This window comes from Ochotona princeps, chromosome 1, assembly GCF_030435755.1.
Source record: "Ochotona princeps isolate mOchPri1 chromosome 1, mOchPri1.hap1, whole genome shotgun sequence".
Classification (NCBI taxonomy): domain Eukaryota; kingdom Metazoa; phylum Chordata; class Mammalia; order Lagomorpha; family Ochotonidae; genus Ochotona; species Ochotona princeps.
Window position 1 is genome coordinate 14,226,899 of NC_080832.1, and position 19,572 is coordinate 14,246,470.

At 42.5% G+C, this 19,572-nt stretch overlaps 1 protein-coding gene across 1 annotated transcript in view; it reads right to left on the reverse strand.

The window, feature by feature from the left end:
- PLEKHG1 (pleckstrin homology and RhoGEF domain containing G1) overlaps positions 1 to 19,572 on the reverse strand; it is a 211,655-nt gene that overhangs the window by 39,543 nt on the left and 152,540 nt on the right. Inside the window, exons 4-5 of the mRNA XM_004598357.3 lie at positions 11,942 to 12,042; positions 2,688 to 2,757 (exon numbers count right to left, since the gene is read on the reverse strand). Of these exons, the coding sequence (XP_004598414.2) occupies positions 2,688 to 2,757; positions 11,942 to 12,042 (171 nt within the window). The remainder of the gene's footprint in view (positions 1 to 2,687; positions 2,758 to 11,941; positions 12,043 to 19,572) is intronic.

The following is a 19,572-nucleotide window of genomic DNA, read 5'->3' on the forward strand; positions in this document are numbered from 1 at the left end:
GCCACCCACTGCCTCTGGACCTCAAGCTCATGTGACAGTCCCCATCCTCATGAAAGCAGACAGGAACCTCAGTGCCATAGCCTCAACCTGGGCCTCCTCCATGCACTGAGTCCTTCCGCTGGTGCCTGCAACCAGGCTTGGCTCCAGGGATGAGAAAGGCCAAGTGACGCGTCCAAGGCCTCGTAGTAAGTGAATGTCAGACTGCAGCTTTGCCCTGGATTGGCCTTCCTTCCCTCTGAGTTTCTTGCAGCTCCTTTCCTGCCTCTCATCCCACTCATTTTGGAATTGAACAACATCACGCTGATTTTCCTTGCTTTTGGAGACCCTCATGATCATTTGAAATTCCACATTAGAAAACAAGGACTCGGACATCCTGTGACTGACCTACGTCCCAAACAGCACTCACACAGCGCCACAATTTCTGCACATTTGAATTTCCCAGCATTTGGGACCATCAGAACTCTTGGTATTTACAGTTGTCTTAAATTGGTAAGTTTTACTTTAAATCAGCCACACTTCCTTAAATGAGAATTGAACACAAGTTTGAGCTTAGATTTTGAAAGTTCTGTGAATCTTAGAAACAATGGTTTTACACAAAAAACCAGCAGTTCCTAGTAGGCTAACCATTACTGTCTAATATTATATATAACATATATGCATATATCTATATCTATATATATATATATGCCAGCCCAAATCCTTTTCAGCAGCACTAAGGGGAATATATTATACAAATACATGCAAAATATAAAAAAATAGATATCTATTTTCTACTAGTTATTCAACTCTTTCAAATTGAGTCAACTGTGAGATGAAACAATCAGGAAGGGGCCAAAATACATGACAGCAAGCACTGACCGGGTAAGCAGGTGGGGCACCAAAATACCTAGTCTTCCAATAGTTATCCAATGGGTAAGCAGAGTGAAGACATCCATTTAATTTCAAGGTTTCTGCCTTGGAGTCTCGCTCTCCCTCCCCTTCCACCTGCAGGTTCCTAAGAGCTTTCCACTGGCAGTGCTGCTCGCAGCCAAAGTGGGAGTGAAGGGGAGGCAGGGAGGCAGGTAGCAAAGAGTTCGTCAAGATGTTCTCGGCCAGAAGGGAACTTTCATCTCTGTCCCTCTAGAAAATGTCAACTCCTTCTTGTGAGCAGAGGTAGGAAGTCCCTTAACTTCCACATACCCCAGGAGCAAGCCAGGTCTCCAATAGGAGTCTTGGTGGAAGCTCCAGCAATTCCGATAAAAGCAGGAGTCACACGCCAGCATTACCTCCTTCATTAATGGCCTCTCAATTACAGCAATCTGCCACCCTTCCCCAGAGGGCAGCAGCTGGTAGTGCTTCAGAAAGCACACCATCTCCTAAATTTCAGGGTGCTGAGTGAGACACAGGTTGAGCCAGGGCCCGGCACTCCCTCCCACTTCCCTGCTTGCATGTGAAACCGGGGAGTGCTGAGGTCAGTCTTCTAATGAAACTTGGCAAGATTACAATGAAAAATGAGATCTGGGAGTTGGCAACAGGGCCCATAAACAAACTTTTATGTGAATAATTAAGCCAGTGCTGAGCGTATGCTGGAACATCTTTAATCAACTTGTGATTACACTTACCAGTAAAAGCCCAGACATTTCCGAAAGCTGCTGTGTTGTTTATGCACTGTGGTTATTTTAACATATCTTCTTTGATACACTCAGCATCTCTTTACTCCTTTCAATTTCTCCTACCTTCTCTCTCTATTTTTCAAGCTTCTATCTTTGAAGGGGAATCGATTAGGGCTCAGGCAACTTACAAAAAGTATTGTGTACGTGTGTAAGCATATGTACACATTGCACATACTGCACATACTCACCACGAGCAAGGAGAGTTTCATGTACAAGCCCGTCCGCTGCCTCTAAGGACTTCAAAAAAACCCAGGCTGCTATGATCAAGTGCAAAGGCAGCCAGATGGGTTTTCATGGTCAGCCAGGACTGTGTGTGTGGAATGAGTCCATGGCAAGGACAGGTTGGATGACCTCTCCCATTTCTCCTTGGGCATGAGGGCTATACATGAGGTGCTAATTCTCTGTCGGTCCCAAAGCACCATCATGAACTTTGCCGAAACCTATGTGCTTTTCAAACTTTTACCTAACTCCATAAACTATGAAGGTTTGCTGCAAAACAATTTCTGCTGGAGACTTTTTTCCAAAGAACTACTGTATTTTTAAGAGTGACAAGGTATTATATATGAGGATTTCAAAACCTTTGTGAAAATTGGAATTCAAAGAAAATTTTGAAATCCATAAGCTTTTTCATGAGCCATATTTCCCACCAACTTCTAAAGACCCTCACATCTATACAGATTTCAAAATTTCTTTTGAAAATATAGACACAGACTGTGCCACAAATATGAAACATGAAATGAATTTGCATAACTGATTTAGTGGTATACTTTATACATATTTATTTTTCTAATATTCTTCTCCAATGTCCTCTCCTACCTTTCAAGATTTTACTATGAGTTCCTCAGTAACTACAAATTCTAGGACAATGTCATAGCCTCTCCCTCTCCCCAGTAACAGTCTAGCTTTTTGCTTGTTACTGAAAAAAACAAAACCCAGAGAGATTAATGGAAGAAGCCAATCATTTAAATTTGAACATGAAAACCGTTCATGCTCTGTATCCATCTTGGTTGGCTCATGGAAGAGAACTATGCTTACCTTGGACACAAAACATTCTGCTATGGCCACAGGATCATTTTCACAGTTTTCCAAGTCTTGCAGAAGTTCACTAATTTAAGAAAAAAAGTCAGAAGTTTTAGATTGTAGGTTACTGGTTGAGGACATTTTATATAACTTGCAAATTTCAGGACTGCTATTACATTTACAAGAAATCATATCATTGGATAGCTGAGGACCTACTGGCATTGCATCCAAGGCTTACACAGAGGGCTTGCCCTGCGAGGTCACAGCGGTATCATTTTCAGATTTCCAAATCTTGGAGAAGTTCACTAATAAATGCTCACAAACATTCACTCATCAAATTGTTTAGGTACCAGGCCAGAGCCAGACACCAGCAATTCATCAGTGAGCAAATTATGGGCCATGAGCTTGTGCAGCTTGCATTCCACTGGAAGAACTAGGCATTCAATGAAAAACCATAGTGACATATACAAATTCTAAACAGAGACAGTGCTTTGAAGAAAAGATCTTTCCTCAAATGTAAATCTACACGACTAAATTCTCAAACTGTGTGCCAAAAGCATAAATCTCATCTCACTGTGTACAAACATCAGACTCTCTCTCATTGCATTTCTTTCTTGTTAGCCTCCCCTGGAGCCCCTCTGCTTCATCTGACACGAGCTATTCTCCAAACTCCAACATGGTCCTGACCATGGCCTTCGCCACTCTGCTGTGGTGGGTGCCCTTGCCTTCTAGGTCCCATTGTCCATGTATGGAGATGAAAGTACCTGTTGTTTTCTGATATGGGTAAAATAGGAGGTAAGGTTTCTGAGATTATTCCTGCTTAAAAATGCCCCCCTTTGCATTTGGCATCTAATGACAATGGATATAGGACTCTTCATCGGGAATCATTCTGAGTGTTCAGCAGCTGACACCTAACTGCTCTAGTGCTGCTACCGAGTATCCAACACCATTCTCATCCTCCCACTGGGTTCTATGTGGTTGGTTTTGTTGGTTTTTAATTAATAAAGTTTGTATAATTCTGAAACTCTGTGATGATAGGCTTCAGGGATGAGTCTTTTTACTCATTCTGAGCCAACCTGAAAATGTGGAAATTGACTTCAAGCAGTGGTTCTCCAGTGTGGTCCAACGACCCCTGAGACTCTTCAGGAGGACCCTGTTAAATCCACCTTCCAAGCAAGGAAGAACTGTGTGCAGACTTCCTCATGTTTATTCTCAGGTGTAAGTTCCCTATGTTAGGTCAAATTTAAATTTCGTCTTCAGACTGGATTTGCTTGTAGGAGGAAGTGTTTTGGGAGACCCATCCAAGTCTAGATGCACATTTCCTATGAAAGGATGGTCAGCATTTGTTGTCAAGAATTCCAGATGCCCTCCAGTTCAACCCTTAATTACTTCCTCACAAACTGCAAGTAGCCGATGGCTAACAGCCCCAGCTCTTGAACCCTGTGCCTGCTTGTCCGTGTCTTAGGAAGCCTTTGTTTCCTGACAGACTCAAGACCCAGAACCTACGGGATGGTGGCGTCTTCCCTATGTGCTGTTACCATGCCCTGTTACCTCACCAGTTTTTCTAAAAAAACCAATACGCTCCATAAAATGACAGGCTCCACAAAATAGGAACTGCAAGGAAAGAGCCACGGATTTTTCCAGTGCTTTTTCTCCCAGGGGCTGGCATCGTAGTAACACTATCCTAGTAGCTGTTCTCTTGCCCTTGAACCACACTTACTGAAAGACTCCCATGTTAGGCAGTGTTAGAGGCCCTAGGAAGAGAAAGGAAGTGCAGACAGGGACAGAGGCCCTGTCGCACCTAAATCTGAACCACAGGTGAATACGGTCAACAAGAAAACTTGCACTACACTGTCACATGGTAATACGTGACAGGGAGCAAATAGAGTGTAACATGATGGAGAACATCTGAGGCTAAGTAGGACTGGAAAGAATTGGGGCAGTCATGCAAGGCTCTCAGAGGATGTGATATCAGAGGGAAGGAAGACTTGGAAAGCAAGCCCTATAATAAATGGGGGAGTGAGGGGTCAGCACAATGACTCAATTGGTTAATCCTCCCCCTGCAAGCATTGGGGATCCCATATGAGCACTGGTTCATTTTCTGGCTACTCCACTTCCCATCCAGCTCCCTGCCTGTGGCCTGGGAAAGCAATAGAGCACAGCCTAACGCCTTGGGATGCTGCACCCATGTGGGAGACCCAGAGGAGGACCTTCCACTTCCTGGATTCAGATTAGCTCAGCCATTGTAGCCACTTTGGGGTGTGAATGAGCAAAATGGAAGATCTTCCTATTCTCCTCCTTCTCTCTGTAAATCTGCCTTTCCAATAAAAATAAATAATGTTTAAAATGAGAGAGATAAATAAAGGAAAATAAGAAGAAGAAAAAAGGAAAGAAGAAAAGGAAAAGGAAAGGGGAAGTGAGTCTAGCACAGAATGAGTTTGCTCTGTTTCTGGGTGAGGTATAGGAAGGGAGCCACTGTGGCCCCAAGAATGCCACACAGGAAGTGGGGATACAGTAAGACAACACACCAACAAAACATGCCAGTAGGACCAGCATTTGTAGTACAACAGGTTAAGCCAGCACTTTCAATGCCAGCATCCCATATAGTGCCAATTTGAGTCCTGGTTCTACTTCTTATCCAGTCTTCTGCCGGGAATAGCCCAGGTGCTTGGACTCCTGCCACCTATTGGGGAGATCTGGACAGAGTTCTGAGCTCCTGACTATTGCCTGAACCAGTCCTGGTCACTGGGGCCATGGCCATTTGGGGAAATGACCCAGCAGATGGAAGGTCTCTTTTTCTTTCTGTCTCTCCATTTTTGTTGCCATGGCTTGCAAATTCACAAATCTTCATAAAAAATATGCCACCTGTGATGGGAGCCCATCCAGGGCCTGGAATGGACAGATCAGCCCCTGAAGACACTGCACAAGGAACAGAGCAAGACTGACCTCCTCAAATTACTTCCTAATGAGACAGAGACAAAAATTTTACCGTGCATCAGAGTAGCTGATGTACACGGACACAGGTGGAAGGTGTAACCGTACATAGTTGTTGGTGTTGAAAGCCAAAATTAAATCAGAATCATCTGGCCTTCAGGATTTAAATATTTTCTTTTTTCCCTTAGTGATTTTTCTCAACATTTCCTCATTTTTGAGGAAGACAGGCATAAAGACAATATCAGCTTTCCTACGTGAGCTAAGATCTCAATTGGAGGAAGCTCTGTTCCTATTCACAGAATAAGCTGTACGTGGATTTTTCCCTGACCAGTGATGTGAACTTGAAGGCAGGAACTATATTAATGACCTTGAGGGCCCCACTGCTTTATGTTACAGGAGACTAAGGAATGGGGCTTGTCCCTTCCGGTCCACAGTGGACTCTAAGCAGCACTTCCTTTTCCCATTATCTAGCTAGGTTAGCTGGTGTTTTCTCTTGCAGCTTCCACAGACTGCTGTGTCTGTGAGAACAGAATGTTCCATTGGCTTTCTCCAATGTATTAACATCAGCATTAGAAGTGCAGCTTTGAATGAAGGCTGTAGGTAGAAACATGTCTACCACTGGACAGTAATTGAGGCATTTTGGTGGCATGAATGCACTAAAAAGAAACGTATCCATCTTGTTGTCCTGTGTGTCACATGATGCACTTTCTAAATTACACACCAAGAGGAAGAAAAGCAGAGACTAGGTGATTTTTCAGCTTGCTTGAAAACACACACACACACACACACCTCACTCAGGTTTTACTTACTTCCTCAAACAAAATTAACTGTACATTGATCAGAATTCTCAGAGCAATCCCTTTCTTTCCTGGTTACATAACTTACCACCTTCAGTTACGCAATGTTGTCATTGATCCCATAACATTAAACCTAGTTCTGAGACATGGGGACTGCATAAAAGAGATAGTTAAAGGAAAAAGTGCATTTTCACTCCAATCTTCAGGATGTAAGAGAGAGCTTGCATGATGTTAATCTGCTAAAAAAAACTCCACTTACAAACAGGAAATAAAAATGGAGAAGTGCTCTTCATTTCTTTACTGTTTATTCTTAAATCTTCAAATTGAAGTTTAGTAACCATTCCTTATTTCAAAAGAAGGATATCATATTTTTTAAAGTTGGTATTTCTTCTTTGGTTAACAGGAATAGAAGCTTAATGATTTGGGTGAGTTGTTAAATTGGGAAGAGTGTTTTTCTTTCTTTCTTTCTTCTTTTTTTTTTTTTTTTTTTTTTTTTGACCAGCTTAGTTTCCTAACCAGTTGTGGATTTATTTCAGACACCAAATCAAAGTCTTAAATTTCTAGGCTATCCTAGGGATTATGAGAAAGAAAAAAAGGTTTGGCTACCAAAAGCAAAACAAAACACCAAGTCTCAACTGCATTCCATAACATTTCACGATAGAAGAATTTATGAAATAATAATTTAAATCTAGTCACATACCAAATAAAAGACAGTACAAGAAAAAAAGTCATTTATTACTGTCATTTGTGGAAATGTATAAAAGGAGTTCTTTAAAAATGCAAACAAGTCGCTGTGTGACCAGGTAGAGTTTATTTTAGTACTACTATGATTCAAATTAGAATTCCTGACAGAACAATGAGACAAGGCATATAGAGTTGGAGAACTTTCATTAAGAAAAAAAGTTGCATTTTCAGATTAACATTGTTGCCGACATAACGATCCAAGAAAATCTATACATTATTCGAATCAATGGTGAAGGCATAGAAAGTCGGTTATAGAATCAACATACAAAAATTATTCCTCTATATAAGAATAGTATCTAACTAAAGGTTAGAAAAATAGTATGATCGAAAAGACATCAAATGCTATATCTAGGAAATTTATTTTGGACATTTGTCCAAAAGAGGCAAGTATGAATGTGAGGTGGAAATTATCAAACACAATTAAAGGACATTTTAAAAGACTCAATTGAAGGGCTTATATGGTTCTCATGGGGATGACTCAGCATAAAGCAACAATTCTGACAAAAGTAGTCTAGAAATTTAATGCATTTCTAATTTAAAAAATCCCAAAAGAATGCTTCATGGAACTTCACCAATTAATTTTAAAGAAGAAATCACTTCACAATTCAGAATAATAATAAAAAAAAAAACAACTAACCAGTGTTGACAAACAAGCTGGGTTTAATAGAAAACATTTGATGGACAAATAGACAAAAGACTGGAGAAACAATGAAAGGGAACATAGCCCCCAGGAACAGCCCAACATATCCAGGCAAACTTGATAGGTGAGCAATATAGCTATATAAATCAGTTTATAATCCGTGCTGTGGCCACTGGATAGCTGTATGAAAACAGAAATTTGGGTCTTCTCTCAGGTATCATTTGTCCATCAATTCCATGAAGATTCAGGACAAATATGAAGAGGAAAAACTTGAGGCTTTTAGAAGAAAAATGAAATGTATTTAAGAATTGAGATTAAACGCATCCAAAAAACCTACTGTAAAAAATACAGAGGATATTCAAATTATACAACTTCTTTTAAAATAAAAAACTTAATCTCAAAAGACAAGGGATAGTTATAATGTCCTATATAATCTTTTAAGTTATAATCCATGAAGATTACCAATTAGCATGTATTAGCAACTTCAACATTATAGTGCCATACTGAGCCCACTAATGGCTGTTTTGTGTACATCTGTAGTGAATTAGTGCTCAATTTAATGCTCAATGATCTTTGAAATCTGCTGTGATCAAAGTTTCCATCACAGAAATGGGCAAATCTTGTAAATGAATTCTGCATTGGCCCTCCCTCATCACACTCTGAAAAATCACTTTACCAGCACGTCAGTGTGTCATTTATCACAGAGCTACTGGGAAAGGGTATAAAAATGGCTGCAACATTATCTGTAATCCTCTGATTCAAAAAAAGTTGTAACGTGAACATGAAGGGTCTTCAAAAAGTATATAAAAATACACATTATGAAACAACTGTGCATAGATTTCAATTTTTTTCCATTTTAGCTTTTAATTCCACTTCCCATCAGCTTTTTGAGGTCCTTTTGTACAGCACAAAGAAAGGTTTTAGTAAAGCTGGAGAGAGCTCACTAGTGTCTACTGTATCAACTCTACACTTTTCTGTGTTCTGGAAATATTTCCTGAAATAAATTAAATTTGTTGAATTTTTCAGGCCAGCAGAAAACTATTCGTTTTTACTCTCTTTAATTTAGAGACTTGGGTCTTGTGTATTTGGCAACAGTATTATTATATTATATTGAAAAAATCTGGACCTGCAATAGTAATGGGAACTTGAAAATTTATTGTTGCAAGCCCCAACAACAGATCTGCAAGATAATTGTCTCTTGAAATCAAATGATGTTAGGTATAGAGAATTCATATGAAGCATTAACATAAAGCCCTATCAATACTTTTACGTAACTAATATAGCAATATCAAAGACATTTAAGCTCTAAATTTAGATTTAAGAGCAAGTAAATGCAAACTCTTGGGGTCAAAACATAAAAGCAGTTAACTACATGACTCAAAGATACAGTGAGTGAACTAGAGATTTGACAAAACCAAGTAGTCAAATGGACCAGATTGGACTTTCAGTGCTGGTCCTTGAATAAAGGACTTCCAACACTGTTAGACTGACTCCTGGTCTAAAAATGCTTAAAATGCTTACGTGATATTGCATGGAGTGACAAAGGTTAAACGAGATAATGCACAGATGAGGGCTATACCCATGATCTACATAGGGAACATGCACAGTGTTCACGGCTTGTGACGGTGCACCATCCTCACAGTACCCAGTCCCTCTGACTCAGTCTTGAGACATATTAGACTTTCAGAGTCAACAAAGATGGAGAGAATCCACCCAGTAATGTAAAGGTCTTCTCCATCAATCAATTTTGATAGGCCGGACTCCAATGGAATGGTTCCTTTTTGCTAAATCATTCCTTCCCTTCTTTAAATGTGGAACACGTGAAGATTTTACCTCCAGGGAGTAAGAGCTCCCAAAGGAGTTAGCCACAACTTCATGACCTGTGGCCTGGAAAACAGGGTTGTACCCTGGTGGGTAAGCTGAACGCCTGTGCTGTGGAACCAGAGAGGCTGACCTGATATGGCTCCAGGGGAGATACATCTCGCACACCAGGACCTCAGCCCAAATGAAGCCCTCCATAAATAATAAAGAGGGCTGGGGCCAGAGGCCTCCCAGCATCTGGAGCTCTCACCTCTTCCCAGGGAACAGTGCCATTCTCTCTGTGCACACAGAAGCCACAGAGGGGCTCACAGCATCTTTACCTACTTAGTGCTAGCTGGGGGCCGCTCACCTCTGGGGAATTAATGATGAACACACAGGCTTGGGAATCCTTAAGCCAGTTTTTTATGCCTTCTCTCTGTCTTGTTGAACTCACTTACCTAATGTTATTCCACCTTTTTTTAATGTTTATTTATTTTTATTGGAAAGGCAGATATACAGAGAGGAGGAGAGACAGAGAGGAAGATCCTTTGTCCACTGATCGATTTCCCAATCGGCCACAATGGCCGGAGCTGAGCCAATTTGAAGCCAGGAGCCTGGAGCTACTTCCAGGTCTCCCACGCGGGTGCAGGCTCCTAAAGTCTTGGGCCATCCTCAACTGCCTTCCCAGGCCACAAGCAGGGAGCTGGATGGGAAGTGGAGCTGCCGGGATTAGAACCGGCGCCCACATGGGATCCTGGCACATTCAAGGCAAAAACTGTAGCCACTAGGCCATCATGCCAGGCCTTGTTACTCCACCTCTTGCTGTATATTACAGACACCCAAAGATATCTGAAAAATCCTGATGCCCTAGCATCACACTAGATCAAATAATCAGAATTTCTGGATGGAGAATTCAGCGTCACCTTATTTTTGAAAAAAATTTTCCCAAGTGACTCAGGTGCATGGGTGAGAACCATGACTCAGAACACACACACACTGGTCTGAGAAGTTGATGTGGTCAAATACAAGAGAAATCTAGTCCAGCACTGGCGTTTCCCCCACCCTACATTTTCAGCATTAAAGGGTGAGTTGACTTGACTCCAGGAACATATGCCATGCCGGCACTAGTTGTTAGGAATTCAAAAGCAGCAAAAGATTTCGATCCTGTCCCCAAGCAACTGACACTTATCCATGTTAGTACACAGATGGGACTTAGCTTGCCTTACAGTCGAGTCAGTGTGGCAGACCAGGCTGGAATCTGACAATGAAGTTTCACTACAACAAAGTCGCCATCATTGCCGGCTGACATTCTGCTGCTTTCTATGCTGGTATGAACTGAAACTTTATGTGTATGAGCTCAGGCACACAGCAATCGCAGGGGGGAGTTTCCTTTTTATTTTATTTTATTCAGTCAGTCATTCCTTCAATAAATGCTTGAATGCCTGCTATGGGCTAGAAGATGTTGCAGACACTTGGGCTGTAATGAAATCCATATTTGTCTTTGTGGAGCGTTCTGAGGGTTGGGTGGGAAGGGGGCGAAAGAGTGGCAGATGTAATAATATAAAGCTCTACCATGGGGCTCGGCAGCGTGGCCTAGTGGCTAAGGTCCTTGCCTTGATCCCATATGGCCGCTGGTTCTAATCCCAGCAGCTCCACTTCCTCTCTATCTCTCCTCCTCTGAGTATATCTTTGTAATAAAAAAATAAAAAATAAAAAAAAAAAGCTCTACCATGAAGTATGATAGACACTCATGAGGGCGGTGAGCAAAAGAAGAAAAAGAAGGCAGATGTCACTGCCCTTTAGGGGTGCTGAGGACTCTTTTCCGAGCCATAAGGATGGAAAGAATTAGGACACTTTAGGAAGAAAACTTGGCGGAATGACTGTCCACAAAAAGGGGCCCAGCAGTTTGGGGGGTTTCCTGCTGATGGTGTTGCTTTCCATGTTAGAGAGCATTTGCAATGTGGCCGAGTGTGAATGGTCACTTGAAAATAAGCTTACCGGGCCCGGCGGCGTGGCCTAGCGGCTAAAGTCCTCGCCTTGAAAGCCCCGGGATCCCATATGGGCGCCGGTTCTAATCCCGGCAGCTCCACTTCCCATCCAGCTCCCTGCTTGTGACCTGGGAAAGCAGTCGAGGACAGCCCAATGCATTGGGACCCTGCACCCGCGTGGGAAACCCGGAAGAGGTTCCAGGTTCCCGGCTTCGGATTGGTGTGTACCGGCCCGTTGCGGCTCACTTGGGGAGTGAAACATCGGACGGAAGATTTTCCTCTCTGTCTCTCCTCCTCTCTGTATATCCGGCTTTCCAATAATAATAAAATCTTTAAAAAAAAAAAAAAAAAAGAAACGAAGCTTACCTATTAAAATGGTAGATATCCTGGATATTTCCAAAGAGGGAGGCTCTTTCTTCAGTCCCCAGGGGAAGTCTGGTCTGGTCCCTGATGCAGGCAAGGTAGTCCTATGGAATCAATAAGAGGGATGTGTTCAACACTCCTGGCATTACCAAAGTATGCGTTCATTATGCATGATTCATCTTTCCTCTGTATTTCAAATGATTATGATACCAAAGTACTCCTTAGCTCTGATAATACAGCTATTTTCTTGTTAATGATTATGATATGTACCTAATTATACAAGTACTTTCAGCAAGGAGAAAGTAGCATTTATAATATATACCTGTAAAACATACTACAGTTTCCCTTGATGGATAAAATACAAGATAACGACCACGGTTAACCATTAATGCCAGAATTTTGACATAACATCACCTACTATTTCCTTGACTGATCAACACACACACCACACATGCACACATATGTATGGTGAAAAAGATATTCTGAAATTTATACAGTAGGAAAGTGGAGATAAAAATTCTAAAATGTGACAGAATTAAACATATTGAGTCAGACAACTATCATTTGCTAAAGAATAAAACTAAGCTTAATCTTAAGTATCAACTTATTTCTCAAAAGTTAAAAAAAAAATTAAGTGTGTTTCACTTGTGCTAACATGATCACAAACATCTTGGAAGTGGTTTTACACATTTTAACGGAGAACCAGCTCTGAAACAGATGCAGTGTGGGTTCAGACCCGCAGCAGGGTAAGCTGACGTGCCTAAGCAGCTATGTGGCCTGCTGAGAAAGGTTCTGCTCATGGCAAAGCGCTTCCCCTTCCCCAGCAACGCGCTTGCAAAGGAACTCTGTAGGAGGCGAGACAACAATAAAGAAAAAAGTGAAAACAGCTGAAACAACGTAAAATAAAAAATAAATACAATCCCCTTCCCCGGGGCTGAACAATGCAGAATGGCTCCTGACCAACAGCAACATAGTGATCCACGGTGCTTGAGGAAGCAACCCTGTAAAATGTTCCCAGACCATGCTCATCCTACCACCAAAACCGCCTGCCAATCTCCCACAGCAAACATGGTGTGTGCTATGGGCAAAAGCAGAGCCCCAAACTTAAGAACCAGCAAGTCACTGTTTCTCACACTTTTTCCTTTGGAAAAACAGAGACAGGAGACACGGAGTTCTTCCCACTACTGGTTCACACACACTGCAAATGCCTACAATAGCTGGGGCGACTGAAGCCAGACTGAAGCCGCACACCCAGAACCCAATCCAGGTCTTTCAAGTGGACAGCAGCAACTGAGGAACTTGAGCCATCACCTGCTGTTGCTGGAGTGCGCATTAGCAGGAAACAGGAAGCAGGAAGCTGGAACCGGAAGTAGGTAAGTTTCTGAAGTCATGCACTTGATAGGAAAAGCAGCCATTGCCAACACATCTGGAACACTGGCCCGATTCCCACTCCTATACCCCATTTTAATCACTCACATTCATTCTTACATCTTTGTATTCCTCCAACGAAAAACAGGGATATACCATTAACTTTCTTCAGTAGCACATTTCACAGCGAGCATCAAATAAATTTTTCTTCTTTCATACTAAAATCATTATACGTGTGAACCAATATTCCTAAGCGTTTTCTTTAAAGAGGCTTTGTGGTAACAGCTTTTTTCTTTTGAAGAAACTAAATCAGGCTTAAGTGAAGTTGGCATTAAAACCTCACAATATCAAGATCTATTCTTCTTCGAGTTATGAATAGAACAGTAAGTACCTGCATGGGAGACACTTAATGCCCAAAGAAGAAAAATGCAGAAGGGCTAGAGATAACTGCACATGTTGAAAAATATGTACAACCTATACTTTCAAGACAAAAATATTCACCAATATTTCCATTAAATTATGTATGTGCAAAATATTCAACTTGCATTGACTGTATGGATTAAGTGCTTATGTTGAATTGTATTAAACCAGACTTTGTAGGAGGACACCTTGTATGCAAAACTGAGGCAGAAAAACAAGAGGATCTGGTTGGGCTGCATCTACACGGAAGGAATGGGGGGTAAAGGGAGAATGGCCCATCCTTTGCTCACTTCAAGTGTGAAGCTTGCTCACATGCAGAAGTTCGATCCAAAATCCTTCATGAGAGAGAAGGATGTGAGTGAAGGGACTTGCAGAATTTCATCTAGGGTTAGAGACAGAGAGCCATGGTTCACTGCCCGCTGGTGATGGTTCCACTCCAGCTGGAAGGGCTTCACAACCCTCAGGCTCTAGGGTAGTGAAATGAGATGTTCAAAGCTGCTCATCTGCTGAAATTATTGAGAAAATACAGTGTTAGGAGTCCAAATTTTTGTAGGTCACTCCAGAAAACAGATCAAAGTCACATGGCCACAACTTGTTCCCTCCTCTGATCTCAGTGAAGTCACTTAAATATGGTACTCTAAACCTGACCCAGTTACTGAAAGCTACTGTAGCATGTACTGCATTCACAGCTGTAACCATCTGAAGCCAAAATGAGAGGTTTGAAGTTCAGTGATAATAACAGTGCATTCTGTGCTCAAAATGACAGAGTTAAGATCCCAATGCAATTTATTAGGACCTATCATTTGATAGCTAATATTAATTTTATTGGTGTTTGTCAGCAGCTATGGTGATCCTGCTGTTCATGATGAAGAATCAATTTAAAACTTCTGCACTAAAAATGATTCTACAGCAGCATGAAAAAGTTCACTCTGGTGAAAGAGAAAGGCAGGGAATCTTAGGACACACACACGCATTTTTCATTCTCAAATCATTTTCTATTCTGTGTCTTCAACTTTCCCTTAACACATGTTTTCTGATGAGATGATGTCCCTAAGATCCCCATCATTATAAAATCTGCACATGAGTGCCCTCCTCTCATTCATTGCCACATCCTTTGTAATGTCTGATACTAAAGATGCTCATGTAGTGCCTTTTGTGGTGCTGTACCAAGATGTTCAAGACACACAGGAGCCAGTTAGCAAACACTGTCCATCTGTAACGAGGTAAGGGCAGAAGTTGAAAGGAAGCAGGGAGAAAAGTTTACAGGCATTTGATAGAATAGTTGGTTATTAGCCGAATCCGATGAAATTTATCTTGTGTTTTGTTTAACTTCTCTGGTTCATATTTCTAGTAATTGTTGTTACGGAAGAATCAGCATGTGACAGATTGGAAAGCACGTGCACATGCATGCCTGACCCTAAGCAGTTGGCGAAGCCCTGGTCCAGATGTTATAGAAAGGACCCTATAGAGATTCCTTTCCTTGGAAAGATCTGGAACAGCAGCCAAATACAGTGCTCTCAATGACAATTTCCCTTCTTTCTACAAGATGCCCTGAAAAAATGTTGTTTAACACTCCTCCGTCAACATGCTCCTCTGAAATAATATCTAAAAAGTTGCAACCTAAAGTACAAACACATGTATACAAAACAAATCATCTTAATCTTTGAAAAATTTCATGTACTTATTCATTTGAAAGCCAGAGAGAGAGAGAGAGAGAAAGAATCGCTCCTCTCAGCTTGTTCACTTTCTAAAAGCCCACAGCAGTAAAGGCTGGATCTAGCTGACATGAGCAGCTTGAACTCAGTCTGGTTCTCCCACGTGAGTGGCAGGGACCCAACAACCTGAGCCCCCTGCTGCCCCCATGGTTTCCCATTAGGAAGTTACTTGGGAGGAATGTATGTGGGACTCAAACCCAGGCACTTGGATACAGAACATGGGCAGCCCACAAGGCATAACTGCCACACCAAACACCCACCACTATAACCTGGTTAACATGATAGAGAAGATAAATCATAATATGAAAACTTCCAGGGTGCAGCGGGCAAAGTCGCCGCCTGCAGCACTTGCAATCCATAAGGATGACAGTTCGAGTCCTGGCTGCTCCACTTGTAATTCAGCTCCCTGCTATTGTCACTGGGCCCCTGAACCCACATGGGAGACCTGTAAGAAGCTCCTGGCTCTGGATCAGCCTAACTCTGGCTGCTGGGGCATGTGGGGGAGTGAAAAAGCAGATGGAAGATTCTTTCTCTTTTTCTGTAATTCTTCCCCTCAAAGAAATAAATCTTTTTTAAAAAGAAAACGACTGCTGTTTGCAATTATAACACGTATATTACTGTACAGTCTTGTTGTTCTTTCCCTCCATTCCTCCACCTTTCCTACAAACTAGTCATCTGTTTCTCCAGCAGTTTGCTTCCTAAATTGCATGCACGTTTGTCCCTCGATGTCCACAAGAAACTGGGACTAGCAACACCCAAGTCCCCTATATTAAATGGGCTTGTATGTCCATGGAATCCATACACATCCTCCTGTGTGTCTGAAGTCAACTAAGTTGCTTAGAATATCCCAGATGACATAAATACTATGTGAGTAACCACAATGCTCTATTGCTTAGAGAAGAACGATGTATAGAAAGTGTTCAGTACAATCATATGTTTTTTTTCTCTATTATTTTGATCTTGGATCGATTGGGCTTATGGGTAGGCAACCATACAACTATGGATGGCACTACATCACTTTGGATGCCACTGAACCCAGGATAACTCACATTTGTACATATGGTTTAAAAGCACATTCCTATTCATCCATTCAAACCCATCCCTCATCTCACCTTTTGCAGAGGCCATGAGAACAGGTATCAAATTCTGTTTTGAAAGTTAGAAATTAAATTTTAAAAATGAAATAAAACATGACACCCCCCTCCCGCTCCCTCCTCCCATCCAGGAGCTCCCAATCTCATCAAAGACAAACATAAGTAAAGCAGTGCAATCCAGCCCTAAGGCTGCACTGCTGGGAAAGTCTACAGAGTGGAAGGGTGAGTGGGCAAAGCGGGTGTGGCCGATCCAGGGGCCAGGGAGCCTGGGGGGAAAGCTGAATCCTTAAGGGTGATTTGCCATGTGAGTATGGAGAGAGGAAGACAGGAGACACCACACCCAGGAGGACCGAGAGGGATTAGAAAACCAAAGCCAGGGTGGCAAAAGGCCAGGGCAGTGGAAGGAGCTGGACCCACAGGGAAGGGTCTGAGCAGCAAGAGGCTGGAGCAGGGCATGTCAAAGAGCTCTCACACCCTACTGAGGGAGACAGCCAGGGTGATCACAGAGAACTGCTCCTGCTATGCAGGTGGTGGCAGCCACTGAAGCATGTGATGAGACCAAAGATCAGTGGATGGAGCCTTGTTAAAGAAAATGGAACAGGAGCTAGCCAACTGCCAGGGAGTTGCAGAGTGGGATGAGAGGCGGTGGGGCGGGGGTTGGAGGGGAAAGTGCTATTGAAGGAGATGTAAACAAGGAGCCAAGCAAGGTGAGGGCACTTGCTTAAGGATCTCAGGCACTGAGATGGCTTTCAGTAGAACAGGGTCCACACGGCTCTTTCTTCCATCACTTTCCACTCCAGGAAGGGGGCATTTGCAAAGACATAAACACCTCCCATGTCTGCTGCTCATCTGGGCTGCTCCCTCTAGAGACAAAGACCCCATGCAGGGTAAAGAAGGAGAGGAATAGGGAGAGGAATAGGGAGCAGGGGGAGAAACAGATGAGGGAAAAGGAGGAAGGACAGGGCAGAGAGAGGAGAGGGGACTAAGAGAGAAAGAGGTAGGGAGAGCTGAGAGAGATCCCCAGGAGAGGACGGAGAGCATGACCAGGAGGTCAGCCTTCACTTCGGTCTCCCCAGTTGTGCAGCAGAGGTGGATCTTCTGGGCATCATGTTGAAGTCTGAGTGGCTCCAAGGAAAGAACAAGACGCCGGGCAGCGTCAGCCTCTTTACCTTGGATTGCACTTTCAACACAAGGTGAAGTACAGGTGACAAGGGTTGGACACAATCTGTTTGTCAAGTGGTGGCAATAACAGATGTAGTGGCTCAGGCCCCTCCATTGATTCCCCACCTTTTCCTTGCAACAAGGTGAACTGGGAGACTACAATGGGAGGAGATGGGACAGCTGGCTTTGGAGGTGAACAGGACTTGGCAGATTTTCCCAGGAAAAGAATATTGGGGAGGGAGTGGGGTTGGGGAAATCAGGAGTAAGGGAAGGAGAATGCTGCTAAAACTGTCCTAGCCTTGAATATGCTGCAGGCTCACCACTCATTTAGGCTCAAACACAATTGGGTATATTCTCTTAGTTTCCCCTAGTCTTTATGAACTGGGAGGCTACAATAATCTAAGATGTAGGCATTAAGAAACAGCATTAGCATGAGTGTACCAACATCCTTTAAGCAAATGGACACTCATTATTCTCAACACTTCTGATAACCATTTTAAAAATCAAGGTCTTTGGGTCCATAGGCTAATCTCTCACCTGCTAGTGCAGGCATCCCATACTGGCACAAGTTCTTATCTTGGCTTCTCCACTTCCAATCTAGTTCTCTGCTTATAGTTTGGTAAAGCAGCAGAGGATGGTCCAAGGCCTTGGGCTCCTGCACCCAACATGGGAGGCAGGGAAGAAGCCCCTGGCTCCCAGCTTGTCTCCCAGCTTTGGATCAGCTCAGCTCTGGTCTGTGTGGCTGGGGAGTAAACCAGTGAATAAAAGACCTCTTTCTCTCTGTGTGTCTCTCCTTCTCTGTAAAATCTGCTTTTCAAATAAAACTAAATGTTAAAAAAGGATAAATTAATGGTCTTGACTGACTTTAAGTTGATATGTATAAATACACAAAACCTAAAGAATGATAAAGGAACTGAAAATTTTGTTACAAATGCTGCATGGAACTTAAATGTTATTGTTGACTGTAACAATCGCAAAGGTCTCTTCCATAACAGTCACAGCAGAAAAATTTACTTTTCTGTTGTTTTATTAAATATTGGCTTGAAAATTGTGCCTAGGGTTTTCAAACTATAACATGTTGATATCAGCCACAAAATTAAAGGCTCCTCTTAAACAGAGATGTGGACACACATCCTGCTGCATGCTAAATATTTTTCCATACTTACTTGCAACCAATCAATTCTTATTTTTACTTTTTTCAGCATGCTTTCATCTTATCATTATTTTTATCCACCCATTGATGTGCATTTTAATGCAAATAAACGTTAAGTGTTTAAAAACCTTCCAAACAGGCAGCCCCAGTGTGATGCCAAATCAGCTGAAGCACAGCACAGTGCCGGGCACAGACTAGAAAGCTGGCAAACTGCCAGGTACCCAGTGGGCACAGGCTGGAAAGCTGGTAAATTTAGAGGAGGTTACTGTTTCAGACAAGCTTCCTGCAATATGCTCTAGCAGATCAGGATGGAGTCAATTGTGCTAAACACCACCTGCTCAGACTGAGCCCAGCCCAGTTTTCCAAAGCAGCCCAGCCTAGTCACAGCAGCCAATCAGAAGGGGCTCAGTTCCCTGAGCCAGAAAGATAAGGAAGTCCCACTGTTTCAACCCTAAGAGGAAATTAACTTTGAAACAACCAGTCCGGCTTTGTGTTCTTTGTTTTTGCTTTCCTCAGCCCTTTTCTGCCTACAAACCAAGGCAGGCCAGCTCACTCCGTTCTACAGAATGAGGTGTTGCCCAACGCTAGCACCTCAAACAAAAGTTAAAGATCTTGGGACAATGTGGTGGCCTGCAGGCTAATCTTTGACCTGCAGTGCTGTTCCTCTTCCCATACAGCTCCCTGTTTCTGGTCTGAAAAAGCAGCAGAGGATGTACCAAGGTC